The 24,635-nt window shown below is 36.2% G+C and overlaps 3 protein-coding genes across 4 annotated transcripts in view; 1 reads left to right on the top strand and 2 right to left on the bottom strand.

Moving 5' to 3' along the window:
• Positions 1 to 567: 567 nt before the first annotated feature.
• On the bottom strand, positions 568 to 10,056 carry LOC113091868 (homeobox-containing protein 1-like). 2 transcript variants are annotated; one of them, XM_026257535.1, is made up of 11 exons: positions 9,712 to 10,055; positions 9,098 to 9,209; positions 7,921 to 8,332; positions 7,185 to 7,270; positions 4,834 to 4,944; positions 3,858 to 3,983; positions 2,683 to 2,833; positions 2,499 to 2,581; positions 2,249 to 2,344; positions 1,885 to 2,006; positions 568 to 1,802 (listed from the first exon to the last, which is right to left on the bottom strand). In XM_026257535.1, the coding sequence occupies exons 2-11, from the start codon at positions 9,174 to 9,176 to the stop codon at positions 1,659 to 1,661; spliced, it is 1,410 nt and encodes a 469-aa protein (XP_026113320.1). In that variant the 5' UTR covers positions 9,177 to 9,209; positions 9,712 to 10,055; the 3' UTR covers positions 568 to 1,658. The 2 variants fall into 2 exon arrangements, with proteins under 2 accessions (XP_026113320.1, XP_026113321.1); XM_026257536.1 differs by lacking the exon at positions 3,858 to 3,983 and having other exon boundaries at positions 9,712 to 10,056.
• Positions 10,057 to 12,749: 2,693 nt separating this feature from the next.
• tmem54b (transmembrane protein 54b) lies at positions 12,750 to 18,790 on the top strand. The gene is made up of 6 exons (XM_026257483.1): positions 12,750 to 12,897; positions 13,581 to 13,774; positions 14,345 to 14,404; positions 15,524 to 15,715; positions 17,635 to 17,781; positions 18,340 to 18,790. Exons 1-6 carry the CDS (start codon positions 12,885 to 12,887, stop codon positions 18,559 to 18,561), a joined length of 828 nt encoding a protein of 275 aa, XP_026113268.1. The 5' UTR covers positions 12,750 to 12,884; the 3' UTR covers positions 18,562 to 18,790.
• A 324-nt stretch (positions 18,791 to 19,114) lies between these two features.
• Positions 19,115 to 24,635, bottom strand: part of LOC113091836 (hippocalcin-like protein 1) — a 29,748-nt gene continuing 24,227 nt past the window's right edge. Inside the window, exons 3-5 of the mRNA XM_026257484.1 lie at positions 24,303 to 24,584; positions 20,925 to 21,030; positions 19,115 to 20,782 (exon numbers count right to left, since the gene is read on the bottom strand). Of these exons, the coding sequence (XP_026113269.1) occupies positions 20,685 to 20,782; positions 20,925 to 21,030; positions 24,303 to 24,584 (486 nt within the window). The 3' untranslated portion in view covers positions 19,115 to 20,684. The remainder of the gene's footprint in view (positions 20,783 to 20,924; positions 21,031 to 24,302; positions 24,585 to 24,635) is intronic.

Raw genomic sequence — 24,635 nt, 5'->3', positions numbered from 1 at the left:
CTTCACTCGTGAACGAGTCAATTGTTCATTATCTGGCTCGGCTCGGTGTTCATCTTCACAGCAGTTCAGTCAGTGTACTGTTTGAGTGCATGCATTACTCCAGGATATTGTTTTTTTTTAACTCAGAGGGAGTGTCAGCCACATTAAAAAAAAAGTTAACAGCTTAAGTCATTTGTGGATTAATGCGTATTAGAGATGCGAACCGTTTAAAACGATTCAGATTTGGTGAACTGAATGATTTGTTCGCGAACCAGATATCCAGACTGCTTTGGTTTGAACTCTCTCACAACAGACACGGAAGAGAAGACAATGCTGAATAAAGTCGTCGTTTTTGCTATTTTTGGACCAAAATGTATTTTTGATGCTTCAAAAAAATTCCAACGGACCCTCTGATGTCACATGGACTACTTTGATGATGTTTTTCTTACCTTTCTGGACATGGACAGTATACCATACATACAGCTTCAATGGAGGGACTGAGAGCTCTCGGACTAAATCTAAAATATCTTAAACTGTGTTCCGAAGATAAAAGGAGGTCTAAGGGGTTTGGAACAGCATAAGGGTGAGTTATTAATTACATAATTTCATTTTTGGGCGAACTAACCCTTTAAAGCCTTTACACGCTCAAAGCACTTCTCACCAAGGTACACTGATGTGCCTTAAGCAATTGTCAAGTCTATTTGACTGTTCATGTAAAATGCATTGTTTTACAACTTGGCCAAACTTTGGCATTCGTTAAGACACAGAAAAATAAACCGTGGATATCAATCCATTGAAAAGCAGCTTGTTGCATTAAATGCTAATATTATACTTGTAGTTTTACATACTGCATTGCATTATTAAAGAGGTTCGTAAATTATGCTTATAGCAAATACCATAGGGGGGAACTTTAGAAAGTATTTTAGACCCTTCACACTAGTCAGGGTCAGTATAGCTTAAGTAGCTGGATACAAAGAGCTTACAATAACTATGTATATAAAAACAGAGCCATGATAATTTGAATATTACTTTCAGATCAAATCTGAAAAAAAGTGTAAAAACAATATATGTACACAATTCTGTATGCTTGAGTCACATTTCTATCCAATGAACCATTATTGTGAGAAACACTGATTTCCATGAGGGCGAAAACTGCAATATTCTCACTTAACTGCCAAGTTTAGTTTTACCTGAGTTGGTATATCTAGTAGGGGTTTGTCTATCCAATGTTGTCTTTAACTATTGCATATGACAATTAAGAGACTGTTAAGCTCTTAAAATTCACAGATTCACAGACTTCAAACTGGGTTCAGTGCACCCGTTGTGTCAAATTAAACACCTGTCCTGCAGGTTTCTCTAGACTGCTCGCTTGAGATAATAACAGGTAGAACTGTTATATATGAGAACACTGAGAAATTAAAGCAAACAGCTTTAGCGTGATAAGAAAGTTATTAGTTTGCACCTTACACATTTTTCCCTCTTGCAGGAAGCGTTAAGACTGTATTGGAATGCAAAGTATACTGTATAGAGTAAATATTGCCGTTACTACAAGCGTGATTACTGTAGATACATAAGAGTGGCCTCCCTACCACTAGAGGCACCAGAGAATTTAGAGGGTCAGGCTTGGCTGAGAACCACGTCAAGCCACTTTGGAACAAAAAAACGACTCAGTTCATTGGTTAATCATCATCAGTAGCCTCCCTTTTCGATTCATCCAGCTTCTGCTCCATGAGTTGAGAGGTCGGGCTTGAAGGAATAACCACTTTCACAGGATGAAGCATGTCTCCTCCTAACTCGATGTCTTTCCTCTGAGACAGCTCCTCCTGGATGCAAACACATAACACGCAAGTGAACAATCCTGACCACAAAAGCAGTCCAAGTAGTGAATTAACAACAACCTCTAACCTGCTCAGAGAACCGCCGACTCATGATTTGATCTCCAAACTCCTGAGTCTCGACCTCTTCGTTGATGGAGTGGCAGCTGGGGCTGGGTACCTCTATCCCATGGCTCTCTAGTATAGCAGCCTCTGAGTGAAAGCGACAGATAACGAGAATAATGATGCTGAAAATTCAGCTTTGCCATTACAGGAATAAATAACATTTCAAAATATATTAAAATATAAACCAGTTGTTTTAACCTGTGCGGATATTTCATCGCCTTTTTTCAAAAACATTACAAAAAAATCTTACAGAGACCAGACTTGCGTATACTTCATAAACACACAAATAGACAAATAATTATTTTTAGTAGCCAGGGAACCTTTCTCACCTATGTTTGCACGTCTCTTCATCTCCTTCCTCCGATTTGCAAACCAGTTGTACACTTTGAGAGCAGTGACTCGTTCAAATTCGGACAGTTTGCTTCCTGAAACAACATTTATATAAGAAATGAATCATTTAAATCAATTAGTAAAGGCATTTATACATTTAGTGAGGCAGGGCTACATTTGTAACAAAGACGGCAATGCCAAGACTAGTCTGGATCTGTAGCAGTTCAGATACTCATTGCAATCACTTACCAGGTTTCTGAATGACAGAATTACAAGCATTGGCAATTTCCTCTCTTTTGGCTTCATCGGGATACTGATTCTCTGTAAAGAAACTGAGAACAAACAGAGCGAATCAGAAAAAGACTTGAGAAGTCACCCTGATAAACAATTACTGTCTGAATAGTGCCAAAGACAGTAATGTTCTGTGATTTACCTCTCCATGATTGACTGACACTCCTTTCTCCAGGTGAAGCGACTCCCTCTACGTAGTCTAAAAGGCCCAACAGCTGCCCTTTCTGCAGGACTTCCAGCAAATCTCCAGTCAGGCTCCTCTTTAACCAGAGAACGCACGGACAATGTGGCCCCTGTTGTGAACATTATCCAAAATGATGGAATACAGAACTTAAAACGCATACAAACCAAAATAACAATCAAATATAAATTCACTGCACTGCTGTTATTTACTCACTGGAAGATAGAATGACTGTCTCCCATGGAGCACAAAAGGAGATACTTATAGCAGATTTTTTATGATGCCCTTTTCAATAAAATAAATGTGAATACTGACCAAACCATAGCAGTCTCTTGTCCCAATCCACTTTCAATGCATGAAATTTTATTTTTAATTTCTTAGTTTGTGTTCCACACATATTTGATATTTTAGATGTTTAAAACACTGTGAGGGTGTCATTTTCAGTTAACTATACTTTTAAATATAGCTTATTTAATTCGAAAAGATTCTAAAGCCACCTTTCCACTATTTCCATATGTTTGTTACATATCACCCCCTAGTGGCAATCAAAACTGGTCTTGATGCACATACTATATGTACGAATATTTCCACACAAATGATCGCAACACATTTAAGAGAAAAGCATAATGAGTTTTCTTGAGCTAATCATTATAAATAATTATGTAATATTTAAAAATAATTATTTTGGACATCATTTATAACTGCCCATTTTAAGAAATAGTACTTAAAGAGCTGAATTAAAGAATATTGATAGGCTATTAGGTGTTTTTATATATATATATATATATATATATATATATATATATATATATATATATATATATATATATATATATATATATATATATATATATATATATATATATATATATTATTAGAACCAGTCTAGCTGCAAAAGTTGAAATATTTCAACTCAACAGAATCTCAAATCGTATCTGAAAATTCCGCTTATGCATATGACTGGAACTCTACACAGCTGTCGTACTACTCTAAATTAGAAATGAATGATATCCGGTCTGTTATATTAAGAGATATTGAAAAGGTGGCTTTAGACTCAAAGAAAACAAATATTAATTTCTCAAACTGTTTGTGTTGAAGTGAACTTAATCTGTGTTTCCTTGCAGCAAAGACGTTACCTGACTGGGACTGGTGAGCAGAGTACCAGGGGAGGAGGTGCATCAGCAGTTCTCTCTGCCTATTCAAGGGAGGTTCAGTCCTGCTCCTGGGGACCTGAGCAAGCTGGTTTTCACTCCATCTGATTCCTTTAACCCATTTGGGCAATCAGAAAACTGTGTTAACTAGAGTCCCTTCAAGGGACCAAAAACTTGCTGTGATGACCATTAACAAATATTAACATAGTGCTCAATGAAATCCCTATAAGAAACTTAATTATAGACACTTTACAGTGTTAATAGACATTCAAAAATATTGAAGTTTATGGAGCCATGCTCAATTCTCTAGTGCTGTAGAGAAGGTAAAAGCGTCATGCTCAGGGGTCTGTTAGTAGTGTCGGGTGTTAACTGCACCTAAGTGCAGAGAGGACATGAAAACCAGCATTTGACAAACCCAGGATCAGGACTGAGTGCTACAGAAGAATGTCTAACCTGGGAGATGGAGAGCAGGAGTGGTCCTGGAGGGCTTCACATTACATAATTAGCTCCTTTACGCATCAACACGTTCTCTGTATTATAAATGTGAGATGATGCAGGTGTTGTTCTCTGTATTATAAATGTGAGATGATGCAGGTGTTGGCAGTGTTACAGCCTAAAAGGCTTTAAAGCTAATTTCTGACTGCCACAGCCTACACTTCTTAGTTGTGCCAAGAATAGCATTAACCTAAGTACATAATTAATGGGAAATGACACCAGTTGATTGAATTTCAATTCAGTGCGGCAACATGACATGTCCTTCCAATACACATCTTCATTTCTCTAACCCTCAAGGACCATGCAAACTACATAGGGAAGATATGGCAGAATAGCAAATGAAGAAAAAAATAATGAAAAAAAACTAAATATAAAACTCTATTCTTGTTTAAGCCAGCCCCAAGCCAATTCAGGCCACTGCCTTGTTTTTGAAAAGTCACCCCCTTGGAGAGGAACAACAACTCACCTGGGCTGTTGCGCTCCAGCAGGTACCAGCGATAGAACGCCCTGCGTTTGGAGTCACTCATCTCCAGCCCCTGCTGCAGAAGCCACTGGGAGATGTAGCTCTGACTAATACCTGCAGAATATCAGTCAAAAATAAAATAAAACCGAATTACAGAAATAGTATGAAAAGCAGAAAGTACCAGAATAAAACCAATAATTATCATTGGTAACAAAAAAATATTAAAAACATTTTTGGTAATTTAAACTAATCTGAAATCAAATAAAATAGAAACATTAGATGAAAAACTGGCAGCTAGATAATATTTAGAAATGTTGCCTTCGCTAACTGAAATAAGTTTAAGTTGTAGCACTTAATTAGTAAGTAGAAAAGTAGAAATAAAAAAAAAAAAACTAATACCAAAAGCACATAAATAACTGATTATTAAAATAAAATTAAATTAAAAAAGAAAACATAAAAATGTAAGTAAATTCAAAATACTAATAGTATAAGTAACACTAAAATAAGACTGCTTTATTCTATTGGTGTGATTGTACAATGATTTTAAAATATTGTTTAAATTGTTAAATAAATGTTCAGCATGTTCAGCATCAATGCAATACTGACTTACAACAAACTTTAATTTCAAACAAACATCTTGCTTTTTTGACACACACTTGTGTACAAAAATTAAATAAATAACGTCCTCGAAATAAACTGATTTGGATACTATAAGCATATCTGTACCCAATCTGTACTCTGTGCCTTTCTGAATTTTCTATATTTCTCCATAAATATGACCCAAAAGGTTTTGCCTTTTCTGTGCTGTGCTCACCCCCGCCTCCTTGATTTTGTTCCCCCTCACCTCACGTGTACAGAACTAGTCCCAAAAAAAAAGTCTAAAACAAAAAAGGACAACTGGCTCCATTACATGGAGATACGTTGTTTTAAGGCGTTGGGCAAACAGCAGGCAGATGTCTACTGTACGTAGGCCGCTATGATTTCCGCGATGCAGAAAACGTGGACAGAATCGCAGAATACAGTCATAAACACGGAATTTACAGTTTAACGTGGAATGTCACGGAATTTGTCAAATTTTGAATGAATTAATCAAAAGTAGGTCATTGCACTTACATAAAATCGCGATATGGACTAATATCTGCAAATATTAAGTAGGAAAAATCTATTTAAATATAAATCCTGCATGTTCTGCATGTCTGTGTTTATGAATGGCACAGAGGCGCGTCTTAGTTTATTACAAACACGGAAGCGCGCGTGACGCATGCAGTGATTTCAGCGTCTAGTCTTCTCACTAAATAAAGACGAAAACACATGAAGAACATCTCAAGAACTGCACTGAAAATCACTTCATGAGCATTTGACCATTTGATTTGAGTAAAACTAGCATCATATATCACATCATAGACTGTAGTATCACGTACACTGAACTGTAAAGATACAGATCTAACCGTCAAAATAAAAGTATTTACCAGAAATATATTACTATTGTTCAGCAGAATGTACATAGCCCACTACAACTACTATTTAAATGAAACAAACATAATTTTTTAAGGAATAATCACACAACATTTCTTCCATGTTTTATTTTTAATAGTAAATCCCCTTTATTTACCCAAAAATAAAGTTTGCTTAATTTTAAATAATTAAAAGATAAAATTAATGTTTTATGCCTTCATTTGATAACCAAATGTAAATGTAAATACACAGAATTTCTGAAGGGAAAAACATTTCACATAAGGCTATTTTAAGAAATGTTTTTAACTAATTAAGTTGTTTTTATGCATTTAAATAATTACACATGCTAAAACACAGAAATTAGGTAACAATAAAACATATGGTGAAGAAAACAATAAAACGTTTCATAGGGCTCTAAATGTAATATTTTGCATATTTCTTTTTACAGTAGTTTTTTGGTGGGTATTTTTCCTGTAAAGATAGAGATATATATCATATATCGTATATCGAGATATATATTTTTGCTCCATATATTTATTTATTTATTAATGACATAATTTTGATTTTTGGGTGAACTAACCCTTTAAGTATGTGTGCAATCTTTTTGACAATGTACAATTTCTTAAAGAAATGGAAATGCAAACTGAACTTGAATTCACAGTTTGTTTCCACAGACTTCAACTATTTCATTGTGTAGACATGTTTAATATCTATAAAAAATTGAATAATATATTTATTTTAGTCAGCAAAGGAAATGAAGAATAATCTGTGTTTGGACATGTAAATGATTATAGGTTTTAAATAAAATAAAATAAATACTTTAAGTGGTTTGCCTGATTAGAAAATTGCTGTTTTTGGCTACACTTTTCCCACTGCAAGACAGAAAGGATTCAGAGTACCTGTGACTTGTCCAACAATTGCCTGTGAGATCCTTCTGTTATTGAGAAAAGACTTTATCTCTTCTTTCACGAGGTTGCTGTCCCTCCTAGTCCAAACAAAGACAAGCATTACAGTGACACTGTTCAAAACAAAACATAAATATTACATTCCATTACACACTGACATAGTGAAGAACGTTAGCAGCTTTAAAATAATTTTATAAAACATATTAATTTAGGTCTCAAGGTTCTATAGCCTTCAATTTTCCTATAAATGTAAGACAGAAAAATGCATAAAAAAAAGGTAATGGAGTCTTGGAATAGCACTTAAACTGAATTTCACAGGAATCTTAATTTTTGAAATATCAACTTCAAATTTGGAACATTACTTAGTTAGACATATGACTATCATTTTTTTTTTAGCAATTTTAGTTTCCAAAGTAAGATTTTCATTTCATATTTTATTTTAGTACAGGACATTTTCTTTAGCATAAACTTAAACTTAAACTCTAGCATAAAATGGGGAAAATACTGTTTTAAGTCACATTCTCCAGAGCCAAAGCAGTAACAGAAAAAGCTACAAAAAGCATCCATCAGAACCAACTGTCCACCTAACCTGATTCAGAAAGAGATCTTGTTCTCTGAAAATTACACTGTTGCTCAGGGACATTCACTGCCATTATCAGCTGTTATATTAATCTCTATCTCTCAGTAGACCGGAGAAGAGAAGCCCACAGAAGCAGCTCAAAAACGATACCTCATGTATTCCTCCACCTTCTCCTCCAGATCCCAGTCCTCTTCTGCCAAGTCGTAACTAAACGACCTCTGAACTCCGCTGGGTGGGTACATGGGTGGGGGCGAAGCATCGTAACTGTTGCTTGGCGATAATGCAGCATCCATAACAGGAGTCTGTGTGGTGGCTGAGGTAAGAGAGGAGAAGGAAGAAGAGGAGGATGAGGGAGCAGCAGGGGCTGCGGAGGTAGGGGCGCTGGGTGGGGCTGAGTGATTGTTGCAGCAAGGGGTACGATGGTCTGGATCAAGCCTCTCTAAAGACTCAAGGGCTTGAATGATCTGAGGTTTGGTCATCCCTGACAGCCTTAAACGCTGGAGCAGGTCGATCTGTTCAATGGTATAGCGTGGCTCCACATCACAACACTCCATCCTTTCATCTGCGGGACAGGACAAGTAGAGAAATTTCAATTGTCATTTGCAACGCTTCAAGAGATTGTAATTCTTTACGTCATTGTAGTATGAATTCTTGTTTTTGGCCAGTTTTCTAATAGTTTTTTGCTTCAAATCAAAGTTTATAATTTTGTGATTCACCTCATAGCCACTTAAATATCTTAAAGACAGAATATTAAACAAAGACTTAAACCAACAGAATATTACATATGGAGGTGGGGTTGTGGTCATTTTTGCACAGAAAAAAAAATTATAGATATATGTTCCTCGCCATTTGAAACATGTTTTGTAATATGTATTGTAAAACATGCTATACAAATAAATGTGATTTGAACTGGATTACACAAAGCTACTCCATAGCCCTGGAATATAACAAAAGTCAAACTGACCACTTTGATCATACTTTTATGGTACTTTTTCTCATTTTGGAGCCTGACAGCGCCATTAACTTTCTTTTTATTTAAAAGAGTGAGGAGGACATTGTAAAATTCCCCTTTAACGTTGAACAAAATAAATAAAGTCATAAAGTTTTGGAACAGCACAAGAGTAAGCAGATTTTTCTCAAATATTAGTAAACTGCAAAAGGGATGCTGGACACACATTGCTGTCAATCTCACTTTTTCTTTTCTATCTAACCTTTTACTTAAATCAATTATTTTGCTATACCGCAAACACTGGCAATCCTTCAGGAGTGTACGTTAGTATACAGTAACTTCATATAAAATGTTCGCACATCACACTTGTGGTCGTACCTGAGATATGAGGTGATAATCGGCCGGTTGGGAGCGGTTCGGCGCGTGGAGCCACAGCTGGAAGACACCACTGTCGCATGGTCGAGGAGTCACCCCGCAGGGCACAGGGGGGCTGTCAAAACATCACAAGAACTACTAACAGCCAGTCAGCATGTATCAGTTAGTCATGCTAGACTAGCGATAGAAATAGAAACAACTCGTCCATGGTCTGCTTTAAAAACGACCTTCAATAACAGCCAACGCACGTCTGTGATCATGACTTTATTTTGCGTCAGGCTCGCGCTAGCTGGCTAGCCCCAGCGGGCACGCGCTACTGTGCAACTGCATGCAAGAATTTCTCTTCGTCTTTGTTGCACTTGGAGCTGAATCCAGTGGCTTGAGGGCAGCTCTTACTTCTGACAGACAACCAGACTACGCGTACAGTCATGCCGTACTAGAAAAAAAGTAGCTGCTCTAGTTTTTGAAGCAGATTCGCTTCTCACTGTGTCACTTATTATGACTGCGGTTGTAAGATGCCTTCATAGTAGCAAAGCTTTGATGCACAGAGCGCTAGAGTAACTGTATTGCCGCTAGCATGAAAAGCTATACGCCCTACACACAGTTATCCGCCTTACCTCCCCGCGCTTCCGTCAAACTGCCGCCGGAGTTGGAGATGGTGCGGTCGGTGCACACCCTGGGTTAGATCCCGGCCCTCCCGTGCGATCACTTGCACTCCGTGGTGCTTCAACTAGCTAATGAAGGTGATCCGAGGAGGGTCACATTGTCCTGGGATGCCGCAGCATAATAATACTGGATAAATGGAAGTCAACAATCGACCTCTCACCCGCAGCGACAGTCCCATGTGGATGCAGGAAGTGGATGCTAGAAGGCACTTCCATACATCTTTAACGACATTATGAAGAAATATTTGGGAGTAGTTGTGAAATATAAAATGAGTTCTTACTTTCTGACAAGTTTGTTTACTTTTGTTAGATTTTGCAGGACTGCTATTCTGTACGGATTTTTTTTTTTTTTTTTTTGTTTTCTAATTTTTTTTTTTTTTTTTTCACAAATCAATGTGAATTTTGTCTGAAGGGCAACAGTAATGAGTTGCTTGCTTGCACTGTTAATATGATGTTCAAACTGCTGAACAAAAATAAATCGTTGTTATATTATATTATATTGTAAAAAGCGCTATACAAATAAACTTGAATATTAATACTATATCATGTAATGTGCAGGAGGAGTCATTACTTTTACAACAAGCACAACCAATTTAAAGCTTCTACAAGAGATCTGAAAAACAAAATCAATAGTCATTACTTAGACTAAACAATAAAATGAGCATAAAAAAAGTTCCATACAATTACTAAAATATTTAATTATCAACACAATTATTTATGGACTATAAATTTTAATGCACAGTTTAGTCTTTTATTGTAGCCTATTGGGTAAAATAATAAACTATATATATATATATATATATATATATATATATATATATATATATATATATATATATATATATATATATTAAAAAACAAAATGTATTTAGAAAGTCTAGAAATGTTACGTATCCTTTCCCCATTCATTATCTAACAAATGTTCTAACAAAATGTTTTTGCTATTAGTTTTGTTTCACTCTAGAACTTCTCATCCTGTCTAATAAAATGTACACACACACACAAATACAAAGCACTAGCTTTCTTTAGTTATATGTGGTATATAGTAATAATAAAGTTATAATGAATAAATGCCTGAACAAACAAATGTTGTAACAAAGTATGTTGTGTTGGTAATATTTGTTTTATTTCATTCTAAAACAGTTTATTCTGTCTAATAAAATGTATACATATACAATAGTAATAATCAAATGAATATAAGTGCCTGAGTTTGATCATTTCTGACCAATGATTAATCACGTTTAAACAAAACTTTGATTCATAATAATCCACAGCAGAGCACTTCACCTTTAATTTTCATCATCTGAATGAGAAGTCCTGTCCTCAGGAGACCCGGCCAACAGAGAAACCCATCTTAACAGTATTTTTAACAGTATATGTGCCTGGTGCACATCCTGCCTCCTCTCTGTGAGAAGCTGTATCTCATTATGAAAGGCTGATATGAGTGTGCCAGCTCGCACAGATGTAAACTGATGATCCATCTAGCAACTCTGGCCTGCAAAGACAATCAAGATAATATCCAGGAGACAATATTATTATAGCTTGCTGACCAGCATCCTCCCTCAGACTTTATTAGTGCTGCTGGCTATCTCCAGAACTGGACTTCCTCCCTTGCCCAAATTAATATGCTATGGTTGAGACGCCACTGTGTATGATCCAAAAACAAAACCATTCTGGTCCTGATCAAAACTCGAAATACTTTTCTAAATTTCAATCTAATATTCTTAATTTATTTTATCTAACTAGCCATACATAACAAAAACAGAGCCCATATCTGACACACTGGGGCCCTTTCAAACAAAATTACTAGTAAACTTAAAGAGATATTTCACTCAAAAATGCTAATTCTGTCATCATTTACTCACACTGAAGTTGTTCCGGACCTGTAGGAATTTTGTTCCTCTGTTGAACACAAAAGAAGTTATTCTGAAGAATGTCGATAATCAAACAGTTGGTAGTAGCCATTGCACTGAATTCAATATTATGGTTGGGACTGGGACACATGATGGCAGTCAGTGGCTCCCGTCAACTGTTTGATTAATATTACTATTTTATTTTTTTGCACCTAATAAATTATGATGACAGTCTTGATGAACTGTCCCTTTAATAAGATCAAATAAAAATACAAATGCACATCAGAAAGATCTATGAAATGTTTATCTGCTCATCTTGTTTCTTTTACTTGCTTTGTAGGCCAGTGATATTGTTACCATGCCTTAAACATGGTTGCATTCAAAATAAACTTAAAATGATTCAAAATCAGTAACAATTTCATTGCCATTTTATCATATTCTTTACAACTGAAGAAAGTGGATTTGTTACCCTTTATTTGAATTCTCACTCTTATATACTGTATGTCTCAATTGTGTTGTAATAACAACATGCAGGGGAAAAAACAACAACTATAAGAAGTAGAAGAGAGAAAAAACTGCTAAGAACAGTTTAAGCTGGTTGGTTGGGTTTAGGTGGTCTTCCACCCTGGCCAGGGGCCAGTTGCATAAACCTAATAGTCTGTGACTATTCTGACCAACTAGCCATTGTCAAGGGGTAATGAGTCATATATTTTGGATTTAAATGAAACCAATCTAAGTTTTTATGCAACTGACTTAAATAAATACATTTGATGACTAACTTGTAAGACTAGTCTTAGCATTTTATGGAACCAGCCACAGGCTGGAAGAGCTGAAACCAACCAGCCACCTTAAGCTGATTATATTGATTTGGTTTAAAATTTGTTTTAGTTTCATTTTTTTCTCTAAAAGTAGCATGCCACAGTGAACAGGCAGTGCTCTTCCCCTCTTTTGTGTATGTGTCCCTCTTGTGGAGAGAATCTACATCAATTATTATCCTGTTCGATTATGAGACAATATGAGTCAATTTGCTTAATAAACATTATTCAGAATATTAAAACAAGTAAACTAATCATTAACAAACGATGTATAAACGTATCAACCCTAAAGACTGCCCAGCCTGTGAGGAAATATCCGGGGGACATTCCTTCAATCTGTACACAAACACACGTGATTGAGACCGTACAGACAGGAGGTGCTGCTCCACTCTTCTGGTAAATGTACATAAGTGCTATGACCCAACCAAGGACATAAATTAGATTGGAAACTGTTCAAATGGGGAATTCAGGTGAGTTACTGAGACAACCATGATAATTCTTCATGCACCCCTAATGATTCTGAATCTATGTTGAGGATGACCGGTAATTTTCTTTCTGTTTACTGACAAAGCCTAAATGAATAGTTGTATTCAATATGCATTAGTCTCTTTAACACAGTCTGCTTCATATGTCATAAAGCCTGTGATTTATAGAAGGTCTGTTTATGGTTTTACAGGCTGCAGGACATACAGTATTACTTAGAACATAATATTTCAAATTTATGAGCACAGTAGCACTGTCACAAACCTTTTTTCTTTTCCCAAAAGTCTAACAATTATCTGTTGAGTTTGCTGTGCCAAGTGTACAGAGTGTGTAATGATTAACCGAGGTGACATCTCTCCTGTAGCCCAGACCCTGTCCTCAGTGGATCAGCGGAGCCTTTGTGTTTGTCCACCCACACCGCTCTGCTACACTTCTAATCTTTCCTTTAGCTTTCACAGTCTTTCCAGAGCACAGCAGCAAAATATCTGTAATGTTTGTCAGCACAGCCGTGTCAGAATACGAGCCTTGTCTTCTCTCCAAGTCTTAACTCAGTGTTTATCTTGTTGAGAGGAAGTTACTGGAGTTAATCCATCGACTGATAATAAAATCAGCACAGAGCTCTTGGTTAAATCTGGTATCCCATCAGCTCTCTCTCTCCCTTTCACCCCAGGGGTGTGTTGTGGCAGTCTGGAGGAGCAGAAGGGGCTGATGAAGATGGGTCTTAGTATGGTGTTAGTAGGGCATGTGAACTTCCTGCTGGGTGCTCTGGTCCATGGTGTGGTACTGAGACACTTCAGCCTTCAGCGGGGACAGGCCATGGAAAGCGCCATCTCGAACGTCATCGCCCTGACTGCGGGCCTGCTGGTGAGGCACGACATATCCATGTAAAGTAGCCAATTAGCTGAACAAGATTTTTTTTTTTTTTTTTTTTTTGCACACTGCAAAACAGGCTATTTAACAAAATACATATAACAAGCAGAGTAACCACAAGTGTAGTTCATCTACAATGAACATGCTTTACTGTTTAATGTCCAAATGCTTTTTATAATTTAGAACCTAACATAACACACACTGTATCTTCTAAAGGGAACTTTATTGGAAAGTGTTACCAAGATATACATTTTATTTTTCTTATATACCCCGGATGTCAGGCTGACATGTTTGGTTATATATTGTTTGTTCTTATATTATACACACACAAATATACATACATATATATATATTTATTTATTTATTTATTTTTATTGTGAAATATATTACTTGAAACATATTCTTGTGCTATTTGTTCTTTAAGATACATTTCACTTTGCTTTTTTTTTTTTTTAGAACAATTGCATAATTTTTTTAATGTGGCTATTTTATAAATATTTGCAGTCAAATATTTTGGGGCCAAGAATAAAATGGAATAATGTACTTTCATGTTCATCCTTATAGGGTGTCATTACTGGGATACTGACTATTGTTCTGTCCAAAAACAGGAAGAACAGGTTGCTGGTAAGTAATCATTTTTTCTACTACACAAATGATTTGTTTTTAGATAACTGTAATATAGTAAATGTAAAAGTTCAAGCTTTAACATTATGTTTCAGCCATCCTGGTCCTTCATCAGACGGCCGAATTATCATGCTATTTTATTAATAAAGCTTGAGCTTTGAAGACTGTGTGTTGCACCTTTGTTAAGCTCATATGTGTTTTGATTTTTGGTTGCACCTCCTCTTCTGTTGGTAGAGCACCTCTTTTTACATTTGTTATTAAAACCACACACATTCTCTTGTAATACTTAACAGATGAACACAGCCCAATAGTTAAGATAATTTCCAACTCATATTTTCATGACTCTGAAGTAAAAACTATAATTCTATACTACTAATATATGTGCTAATATTAGATATATATTTGTTATTATTATTAATATATAATTATATTATAATATAATTAATAATATAATTTCTATTATTATTATTTCACCATAAATGTATTAAAAGTAATGAGAGCTACGAAATAATACCGGAACATACTTACAGACAATTTATAATGTATAAAATTTGATGGGACATGTTCTTAATTGTCATGAAAATAATGTCAATATAAAATAATATTCGTCTTAATAGTAAGCTTCAGTTTATTTTTGCAAAATGTATTTTCTCATCTAATGAAATTCAGCCTTCTTTCATGAATGTCATCTTCTAATTTCATAGACCTGGGCTTTAGATAAAAGCTAGTTTCATATTAAATGCAGATCTCATTCAATGTTGCTCCACCATAGATGCACAAATAGGAACTTCAAAAAAGTTTCTTTCAAGACTCAAAGAGAAAAAGCCCATGAAAGTGCTGTGAATGATTTGTTTGTTTGTGCATTCTCTGTCAGTTTTCCTCAGTTTTACGCTCTCTTGGGTCTTTCTGCTTCAGTGGCACACACCTGCTTCCTCTTTCATTCATCAGGGCTTGTGTCGTGCTCGCTAGCATTTGATCACTGGTTTGTGAGAGAGCTTGCATGTGCCTTCACAGCTCAGAATTGACTAAACCCCTGTGATACAGAGAAGCCTGCAAGGACAAATCCTTGAGATAATAGCTCTTTGCTAATATGGCTAAAACAGCTCTCTTTTATTGTAGAACTGGTCAGTGTTCGTGTCAAGTGCTGTTGCTGCTCTAGTGGCTGCCGCTTCAGTTATCGGACTGATGGTGTCCTTGATAAAGACCATCATTCATGGCGACAAGAGATTGCTGGCTTACTGTGGCTACAGTGATGGCAGGAGTCACCTAACCATCGCCAATGAGTGTCCTTTTGACCCCACACGTATTTTTGTAAGTACATAAGAGAAATCAGAGAAAATAGTCTGACTATTAAAAAATATATATATACATTTCAAATATGTTTGCGGTTCACCAATTATCTAGAAATGATTCAATGCAGGGATCTTTAGCAAGGGGTCTGCAGTAGAACTAATTAACAGTCAGTTAACTTCAAACTAAAGCTCATGTTAATTGTCCCTGTCATGTTAAAATGTATAGAGCGAAAATAAAACCCATGACTCTGTGAACAAATAATGACATTTTTTCAAAGCTTTGCAATGTAAGCATCATAAAAGAGTGTGTAAATAAATTAATATTTATTAGTATTATACACATGCTATTTTGGGCCAGATTTAAAATTATTGTTTTAAAAACATTCATTTTTATGCAGTTTGTAACAACAGACTTTAGTCAGGGAAATCGTCAATATCATACTGTATAAAGGTTCTATATCTCATAATTTTCACAACTTTCAAAACAGTTTTGTGCAGTTTTTCTTTGGAAAGTTTGGAAAATTTGTGTAGTAATTATAATACAATTTTGATATTTAATTTTTAATTGCTAAACTGTGGTTTATTAGAATTACCAGTGTTGTCAGTATTAAACTTGAACTCTTCTGATGCAATATTCTCCCACTGGATTTCATCATTTATTGCTCATTAACTTCAAATAAAAATGTGCACATTTGTAGGAAAAACATTTTCTTCTGTCATAATGTTTTCACTTAAGCTATTCAAAGGAGCATATTGGATCTGATAATTTTGTTCACAATGTGAGTCTCTACTCATTAAAAGCACATTTAGCAATTTCTTCCTCATTAAAAAGTTTTACAAAGAGAAATTAGTAGTAATGTGAATGTTCAAAATGTTTTAGCCTACATCATATTAGTAGCCAAACTATGGCCAAGATCACACGATCAGTCAAAAATGACTTTTTTTTTTCAGTAACCCCACCACTATTGGATATTTTCATTAGTGGAATAAACTAATTATGAAAAACTGTAAATAACTCAATTTTATTCATTTAGCATGATAATGCATCCACTATAAGATGACTGTTATATGGGCCAGTATACAACTTTAAAACTTACATTAAAACGCAAAGCAGTACAAACAATGCAATAGTTTAGGCATATGACACAACATTAACTTAAGCTATGTAACATTAGTTAATGAATTATAACATTACCATGAATCTGTTACAGCATTTATTAATATTTAACATTAGTTAATAAAAATACAACCGTTGTAGACTGTGATGACTCTGATTAATCCTAAATGTAGCAACGCTATATATCTATCTATCTATATATAGATGTGTGTGTGTGTGTGTGTGTGTGTGTGTGTGTGTGTGCTGAGCTTTTTTCTTTCTTTTTTTTCCTTTTTGCTATGGGGCAAATGAAAATACAAAAATATATATTTAATTGTAATTTCTTGACTTGACATCTGCTTCTGAGAATCCAGGAAATATGAATAGGGTCCATTTGAATGTTTTATTAAATGTTAAAATTAACATTATCTAAGATTAAGAAATGCTTTAGAGCTATTTTTATTGTTAGTTTGTGTTAACTAATATTAAAAAATGGAACTTTATGGTAAAGTGTTACCAAGATATAAATTTTTTTTCTTATATACCCCGGACAATGTCAGGCTGACATGTTTGGTTATATATTGTTTGTTCTTATATTATACATACATATATGCACGCACGCACGCACGCACACACACACACACACACACATATATATATTTATATTTATATATATATATATATATATATATATATATATATATATATATATATGCACAGAAAATGAACCAACTGTAAACAGCAATTAAAAAACACTGTGCTGGTCACGATCACCCAGTGCGCTCACAGTAAATATATGCAATAAATCAAGGCTTTCTATATTCTCTCTCTCTCTCTCTCAGAGCACCACGATAGTCCTGTGGGTCCCACTGATACTAATGAGTGCAGTGGAGATGGTGTTCTCATGTCGCTTATTTAAGGTCTCCATCTCCTACCTCGGTCTTCCCTGGTGCCTCCGCAAACAACATTTACAAGATGAGAGCAGATTGGTATGTGCATGCACTGATTCTCAAGGGAGCTTAAATTTGCACTAATAAAAATAATCAGCGCTTTCGCGTAGGTGGACTCATCCTGTGAGTCTTACTTGACAACTCAAGCGGTCATCCTAATAGGCGAGCGTGATTTCACCAAGTACAACATGTTCCAGGATCAACAAGGAACCACATTCCAATCAACCAATCAGAATTGAGATATAATTTTGAAGTTGTATCTGTTTTAGGCTTACAAATTTAGAGTTAGGTGCTTCTACACCCTTGCTTATCACCTATTATTTCCCAGTGATTTTAGGAATAAATTCTGGGTAAGGTAAGGTTTAGGGGTAGGGATTGGGTTAAGTCTATATTTTTGGACAATAATGTTGATCCAGGATCATCAGAAGATGTTGATCCAGGAACATGTCTTACTTGGTAAAATCATGGCGACCCATCCTAATAGATGCTTGAGAGAATACGAACTAACATGTGTGTGACTGACTCACGGTCCCCTGTCTGTATAAGAGCCCTTATTCTGCAGTCATACTATAGTGGCATCACTATGTTCCATTTCAGATGAAAACCCCAAGAGCAGCCGACCCCCATTGCTCACCCCCATCGCAAAATTGCCAAGAAGATGAGGAGCAAAAGCTGTCCATTATTAGACCGCCAGAGCAGCACAGGCCACCCTACAATTCACGGCCACACGGCTCCGTGTCCTTCGGTCTGTACCGCCAGCACCACTCCGCATCCCCATTTAACCGGGCAGCGCTGGAAAGGTCCAGTATCTGGATCTGATTATGAACCGGACCATGGCTCTGGCATCAGTCAGGGACCAAGTGCATTTTAAACACTTATGAAGAAAGGTGAATGTTACATTGGTGCTTGTGCAAGTTGGATTTGATGTTTTGTCATTCATGTATCAAAACTCATGTGTTGTGTTGATACACTTAACATACCTTTTTAAAAACTTTCATGCTGTCTAGAGAAAGTGTAATCTAATAAAATATAAATATTTTAAATATAATCAAAGACTTTCAAACTTAAAAGTCTTTGAAACAATTTACATGTAGTTCTTTAAATTTCTATTCATTTGAATAATTTTAGCTTTACATTCCGATTCAAATTTCAATTTTGCATTTCTGGTTTTTTTTTCTACCTTCATTCCAAAATCAGGAATCATATTGGAATGTTCAAGGTATTCTAAATTCAACTTTGAATGCCACACAGTTCGGCTAATTACCTTACTTTATGATCACATCACCATGTTAATCAATAAGTTACTCACACAACATTACAGTAAGTGTACAGTATGTCAGTATTGTGTAAGAATCACTCTCAGGCAACAGTCTAAACACATATGTATATTTTTCAACGTCAGTAAAAGGGGACAATCATTATGTCCTCGCATGAGGTTTCCATGCAACATAATAGAGGAAAGTTGCCATAGAGGGTGCAGCATCAAATATGGTCTCAGTACAAATATGGAAGCAACATAGATGCCAGAAAAGTGAGACAGCTACACATGTATTGAGAGTGGGCATATATGGAGTTCACAAACGAATGCTGCATGCTACAAAAGCAGGACCACCTGGAGAATTCAGGTCATGGAATCTCAGTCGCTGCATAAAACGAAAAGAAAAACCAAAGCAGTGGCGTTCTCTTCACACCTGTTGATTCAAGAGTGGAAATAAGCCCTTAGTGATCGCTTTAAGGATTCAAACTTTTTATCTAAAGGTGAGAAATGATTATAAATTATAACTTTGTACATTCCTGTCTATGATGTTGATGGAAACCTAAGGTTGTGATTTTGAGTACCATTCAAGGATTACCGGATCAAGGTGTCACGAATTTGCTGCTTCAAATCAGGGTTCAAAAACTTGCTTGCATACAAAGATATTGTATTAACTACACAATATGACTATAAAGTTAGCACAGACGCATACATACACCAAAACATGCAAACCGTCATTCTTGCGTACATACAAACGCGCATAACCGCACGCACACAGATGAAGCGCTTCAAATGATATGTGCTACCAGTGTCTTCCATTCAACGGAATGTGTTCCCTGATGCAAAAATGTCCCACAATGCACTGAAAAGCCTCGAATGACTAACAACTAACTCCAAACGGCATAATACATCAAGTGTCTCACGTCTAGTTTTGACAGTAATAAAATATCCCCGGTTAAAATAAACGCCATAAAAATGCAAAAAAATAAATAACGAAATAATGAAAGCAAACCACATATTTACAACAAAAATGAAATGAACAAAATTCTAGAATGGGATCCTCAGCCTTCTCTGCTGCCAGAGCAGAAAAATCCCAACATTCAGTCCATCTGTCCACTGGGTCAATTGGAGGCTAAAATCTGGATAGTGGATACTGCCCAAAGCTACATAATACTGCCATAAGACGCATGTGATGTCTATTACTTCCTTCCTTTGTAGTCCTATCATGTTTCTCAATGCATTTATACTGTATATACACATACATATCAATATAAAAAGTAGATGGGGAACTGTGCCCTCACAAAACAAAGAGGAAGAGAAACAAAACAGCACAGATATTAAACACAAGAAGGGTGGTGAAGTTCAAAAGCGCATGCATGATTCCTAAAAAGGAACATTCTTTTCCAAAATCTGGACCCTGGAACACTATCGGCCGCTTTTTTATATATATTTTTTTTGAGTCGAGTACTCCATCAGCTTCTGCAGAGACAAGGACGGATGCCACGCACCAGACAGAGAATGTCCCGGCAGGTGTTGTCTTTGTGCTTCAGATGTACACATGTCCATTCTGGGAAAAACTGAAAGCAGAATTGTTGCACTTTTTTTCTTAAAACTCTTCTGTCTGGAACACAAAAATGAATGAGATATAAGAGCTTTCATGCATTGAGTGCCGGTTGTCTGGAGCGACTCAAAACTGTGAAGCACTGCTGGGGTCACACTGTAGTAGCCGCACAATGGAGGGATCACTTTTGGCACCTTTTATGAACTCTTCCAAAGACAGCTTGCCTAGAATGGGAAGACAGAAATGATCCAAAACATTACGCTCTTTCACGAGGCCTACACATGCTCTGAATGCACACGTACTATACATTTATTTAATGAAATCACATACTTTTGCTATTTAATAATCACACAATCCACATCTTACCATCATTGTTCAGGTCCATTTGTCTGAATATCTTATCTGTCCTCTTCTCTGGTGTGGATTCATCCTCAGGCATTTTCATCACCGATGACACCATCTTATAAATGGCCTGTTAAAGAATAATGAACCAGGTTAAAATATCAGTAGACCACTATCTGGCCTTCACAGGTTCAGCTTATCCAATATTCTGTTCCATTAGCATGTCATCCTGCAATGAGGTTCACCACGAGCCATGAAGCAGAAGGCAAACCAGAGCAGGGAAACTTCATAGGCTTTTTCAGCTCATTTACCTGCCGTACCCACTAAATCAGAGAGGTCGGTTTTGAGTCAATCAATTATGTAATGTTTTTGAGGGATAATGATATTCACAGTTGGGCAGACTGCTGGTGCTGTACTCTCGGCTTAGCCCTCCACCTTATAAAAGCAGCCGCCTTGATAAAATATGCAACATGCTGCAATCTCTGAGTGCCAGCCAACTGTAACCTCCATGAGCTTGCGGATAATCCCACTGTTCTGCGCACACAGGGATAAATCCTGGTTAAATTTAACTCGTTGATCCAACAGAGAAGAGAGCCAACTTGGGCGCTACGGCCCTGCCCCCATCTCCGCGATCTTCCCCACAGGCTTTTCTAGTCAAGGGACATCGCACAGAATGGAGCTTGGCCAAGCCTAGCTGAGGGAGACTTGTACCAACTGAGCACGCTAAGCACATGCTACTCTACTCCCACAGCACAGGATGACAGGGGAGCGATCATCTGGGACAGTGCGCTAATGTCTGTGTTTGATCTCTCCACCAGGGGTCAGGCTGCTTATCTCTGTGCTTTCTGCACATTATGAAGACTTGTACTGTATGTGCACTTAGAAGTGACTGCTGGTTTAGAAGAATACAGTGCTACTTTTTTATAACAAGAGACATTTGATATATATGATGTTTACACAGTATATATACTGCAGAAATAGTAATAGACTATATGGTAGCAGGCTGGCTCAAATATTGTCTATGTCTCTTAATGATCAATTCTGATCTGATGAATAATTTCACACACATTAAAAGAGAAAAAAAAATTGAGGCATGCAAGAGGAGCATGAAAGGCTATGGCTGTATTGTTAATAAGCAACATATTAGGTGGGTACAAATTGTGTCTGTTTCCTTCAAGTATTTTCTTTTTTTTTTTTTTTGAAAGATAAAAGCAATAGTTTTTTCTTTCATCTGACATTATAAGGACACAAAGTCACTACAGAAGTCAATGAAGAGGAGGATTTCTTGAGCCAAGATTGATCATCATAAGACTAGTGTGCTCAATAAGCCTGAACTTTTAGAAATCACAAATCCTTGTTTAAAAGGTGAGCAGATTTCTGCAATGGAAACCAGGGACATTTTCTAGTTTAGCGGTCAAAATATCATTGAAATGTGATATTATTATTTAAGAATTAAAATAAATGGTTTAAATTGTTTCCATATACTATTATTATAATTAATAATTATTACGCAGTTCGCTTGTCAAACTGACCCAAACTGCTTCTAATAAAATTCACCAAAAATCACACTATGGAAAATTATAAATAGTAACCATTGCAAAGAGCAAACAGATCTAAAGAGTATTATATATATATATATATATATATATATATATATAAACTATTACTATGTATGTAAAAAAAATTATACAAGATAAATAAAACTGTTATTAGAAAATAATGTTTTTTTTACATTTTCTAATTGTATTTAATAATTACTTTCATTTTTACCAACTGTGCTGTATACAGTTGTTACAACTTCTTTATGTTATGTTTTTATGTTTTATGTTATTTTATGTTTGTGCTTTTGAAAATTGAACATTATTAGGCTCATTATTTAGCATTTTAGTCTCTTTTTGAGCACAAGGGTTGGATAGTAATGTGAACACCTAGGAAAGTTGCAGTATGTCTCAGTGTTTATTCCACCATTTGTCTTTAACAAAGCATCCAAACTTCTTAGAACATGCAACTTCATGCAACTATTGAATAGTCTCCAGTGGACTGCTGTCTATCAGAACAACTGTCAGATGCTTAAAGTCCCCATGAACTGGAGGTTGCTGCTGACCTTACTTAAGTATTGTAATGTATTTCCAACTGAAAGAGAAAATTAAATAGAAGGCAGGGTTTTATTTTAGCACACCTCCTCTCCACCTCTCACTCACATCAAACTAACGGTTGTGGGGGCGTGGCTAAAGATATTCTGCCCAAGTCGTCAAGCTGTCATCATCAGAGAAGGCATGCCCCTCCAGAGCAGAAGCAAATGTTCAGATTTTGATTAAAAATCACCAAGACAAACAATTATTTTAGAGGATTATCTTGCATAGATTAATTGTTCACCTCAAAACTAACAGTATGCTCTTATAAAGTAAATAGTGTAAATATTGATTTCGTGCAGAGATGCTGAAGAAGAGAATCGGCTTCTCACTCTTCTCTCAAAAACTGCCTACATGGGGTTTGATAATATTAAAATCATGTGATTTCCAGGGCATCTTGGTGCTACAACTGTCCAGTTTTTATGACCATAATACCATGTCTATTATGTACTTTCACCCATGTGTTAAGATTTGTGGGTGGGAGTTACGGACCTTTTGGGAATGTTTAAAATTGTGTGCAAAACAATCCTGCATGCTGTTCAGGCCCTGCTGTATAATACAAAATAATCACTACATGATTACTCTGGTAACCAGCAAGCTATGCTGATCAGGCTTTAATAGTCAGCTTACTGAAAATGCCTGCGGCTGTTAGCTGGTCTTCCAGCCTGCCCAGTCTGGTTAGGCCACTTTGTTTTGGTGTTTTGGCTGTGTGTCAGCTGATCAGGCTGTGAGACAAGCTGGCCAACCAGCTAAACATTTGACAATTGTCATGACAGTTTGATAAGTCTGGGAGACCGGCTAACCAAGCTAGCAGTTAGCACCTAACATCAAAAGTCTAATAAACCATATTTGTTTATCAAAATCATCACAGCATTGAGAAAATGAGGTATGGATGCAATATACAATCTTTTTTTTTCTGCTAAAAGGATCATCCAAAAAATTTAATTCTGTCATAATTTAATCACCCTCAAGTTGTTGAAAACCTTATTGAGTTTCTTTCCTCTGCTGAGCACAAAAGAAAATATTTTGAAGAATGTTGGTAACCAGACAGTTGACAGAATTAAGATCCATAGTATTTTTCCGTACTGTATTATGGAAGTCACTGGCTACTGTCAATTGTTTCCTAAACAAAATATCCTCTTTTGTCTTCAACAGAAAAAAGGTACAATTAACAAGTTGAAGAGTAAATGATGAAATTTTGGGGAACTATGCCTTTAAGAGTGGATTTACGGTGCAGACTACAGTACATTCATCCCAGAAAGCCACTGACCTGCACAATCTCTAACATTTCCTCACGGCTGATGTAACCGTTGCCATCCAGATCGTACATGCTGAAGGCCCACTTCAGCTTCTGCTCCAGTTTTCCCCGCGATGTCACACTCAGAGCAATAATGAACTCCCGGAAATCAATGGTCCCATCGTTGTTCGTGTCAAACGTACGAAAGACGTGTTCAGCAAACTTAGAGGCATCACCGTATGGGAAGAAGTTGGCATAGATCTTCTTAAATTCCTCAACGTTCAAATGCCCAGTGGGGCAGTCTTTCAGAAACCCCTGTTTAGAGCGAACAACATACAGCATATTACCATAAGTGGCATGGTTTAA

This window comes from Carassius auratus, unplaced genomic scaffold, assembly GCF_003368295.1.
Source record: "Carassius auratus strain Wakin unplaced genomic scaffold, ASM336829v1 scaf_tig00214327, whole genome shotgun sequence".
NCBI classification, from domain to species: domain Eukaryota; kingdom Metazoa; phylum Chordata; class Actinopteri; order Cypriniformes; family Cyprinidae; genus Carassius; species Carassius auratus.
Note: the sequence above shows the minus strand (reverse complement) of the source record. Positions and strands in the feature narration are given on the sequence as shown.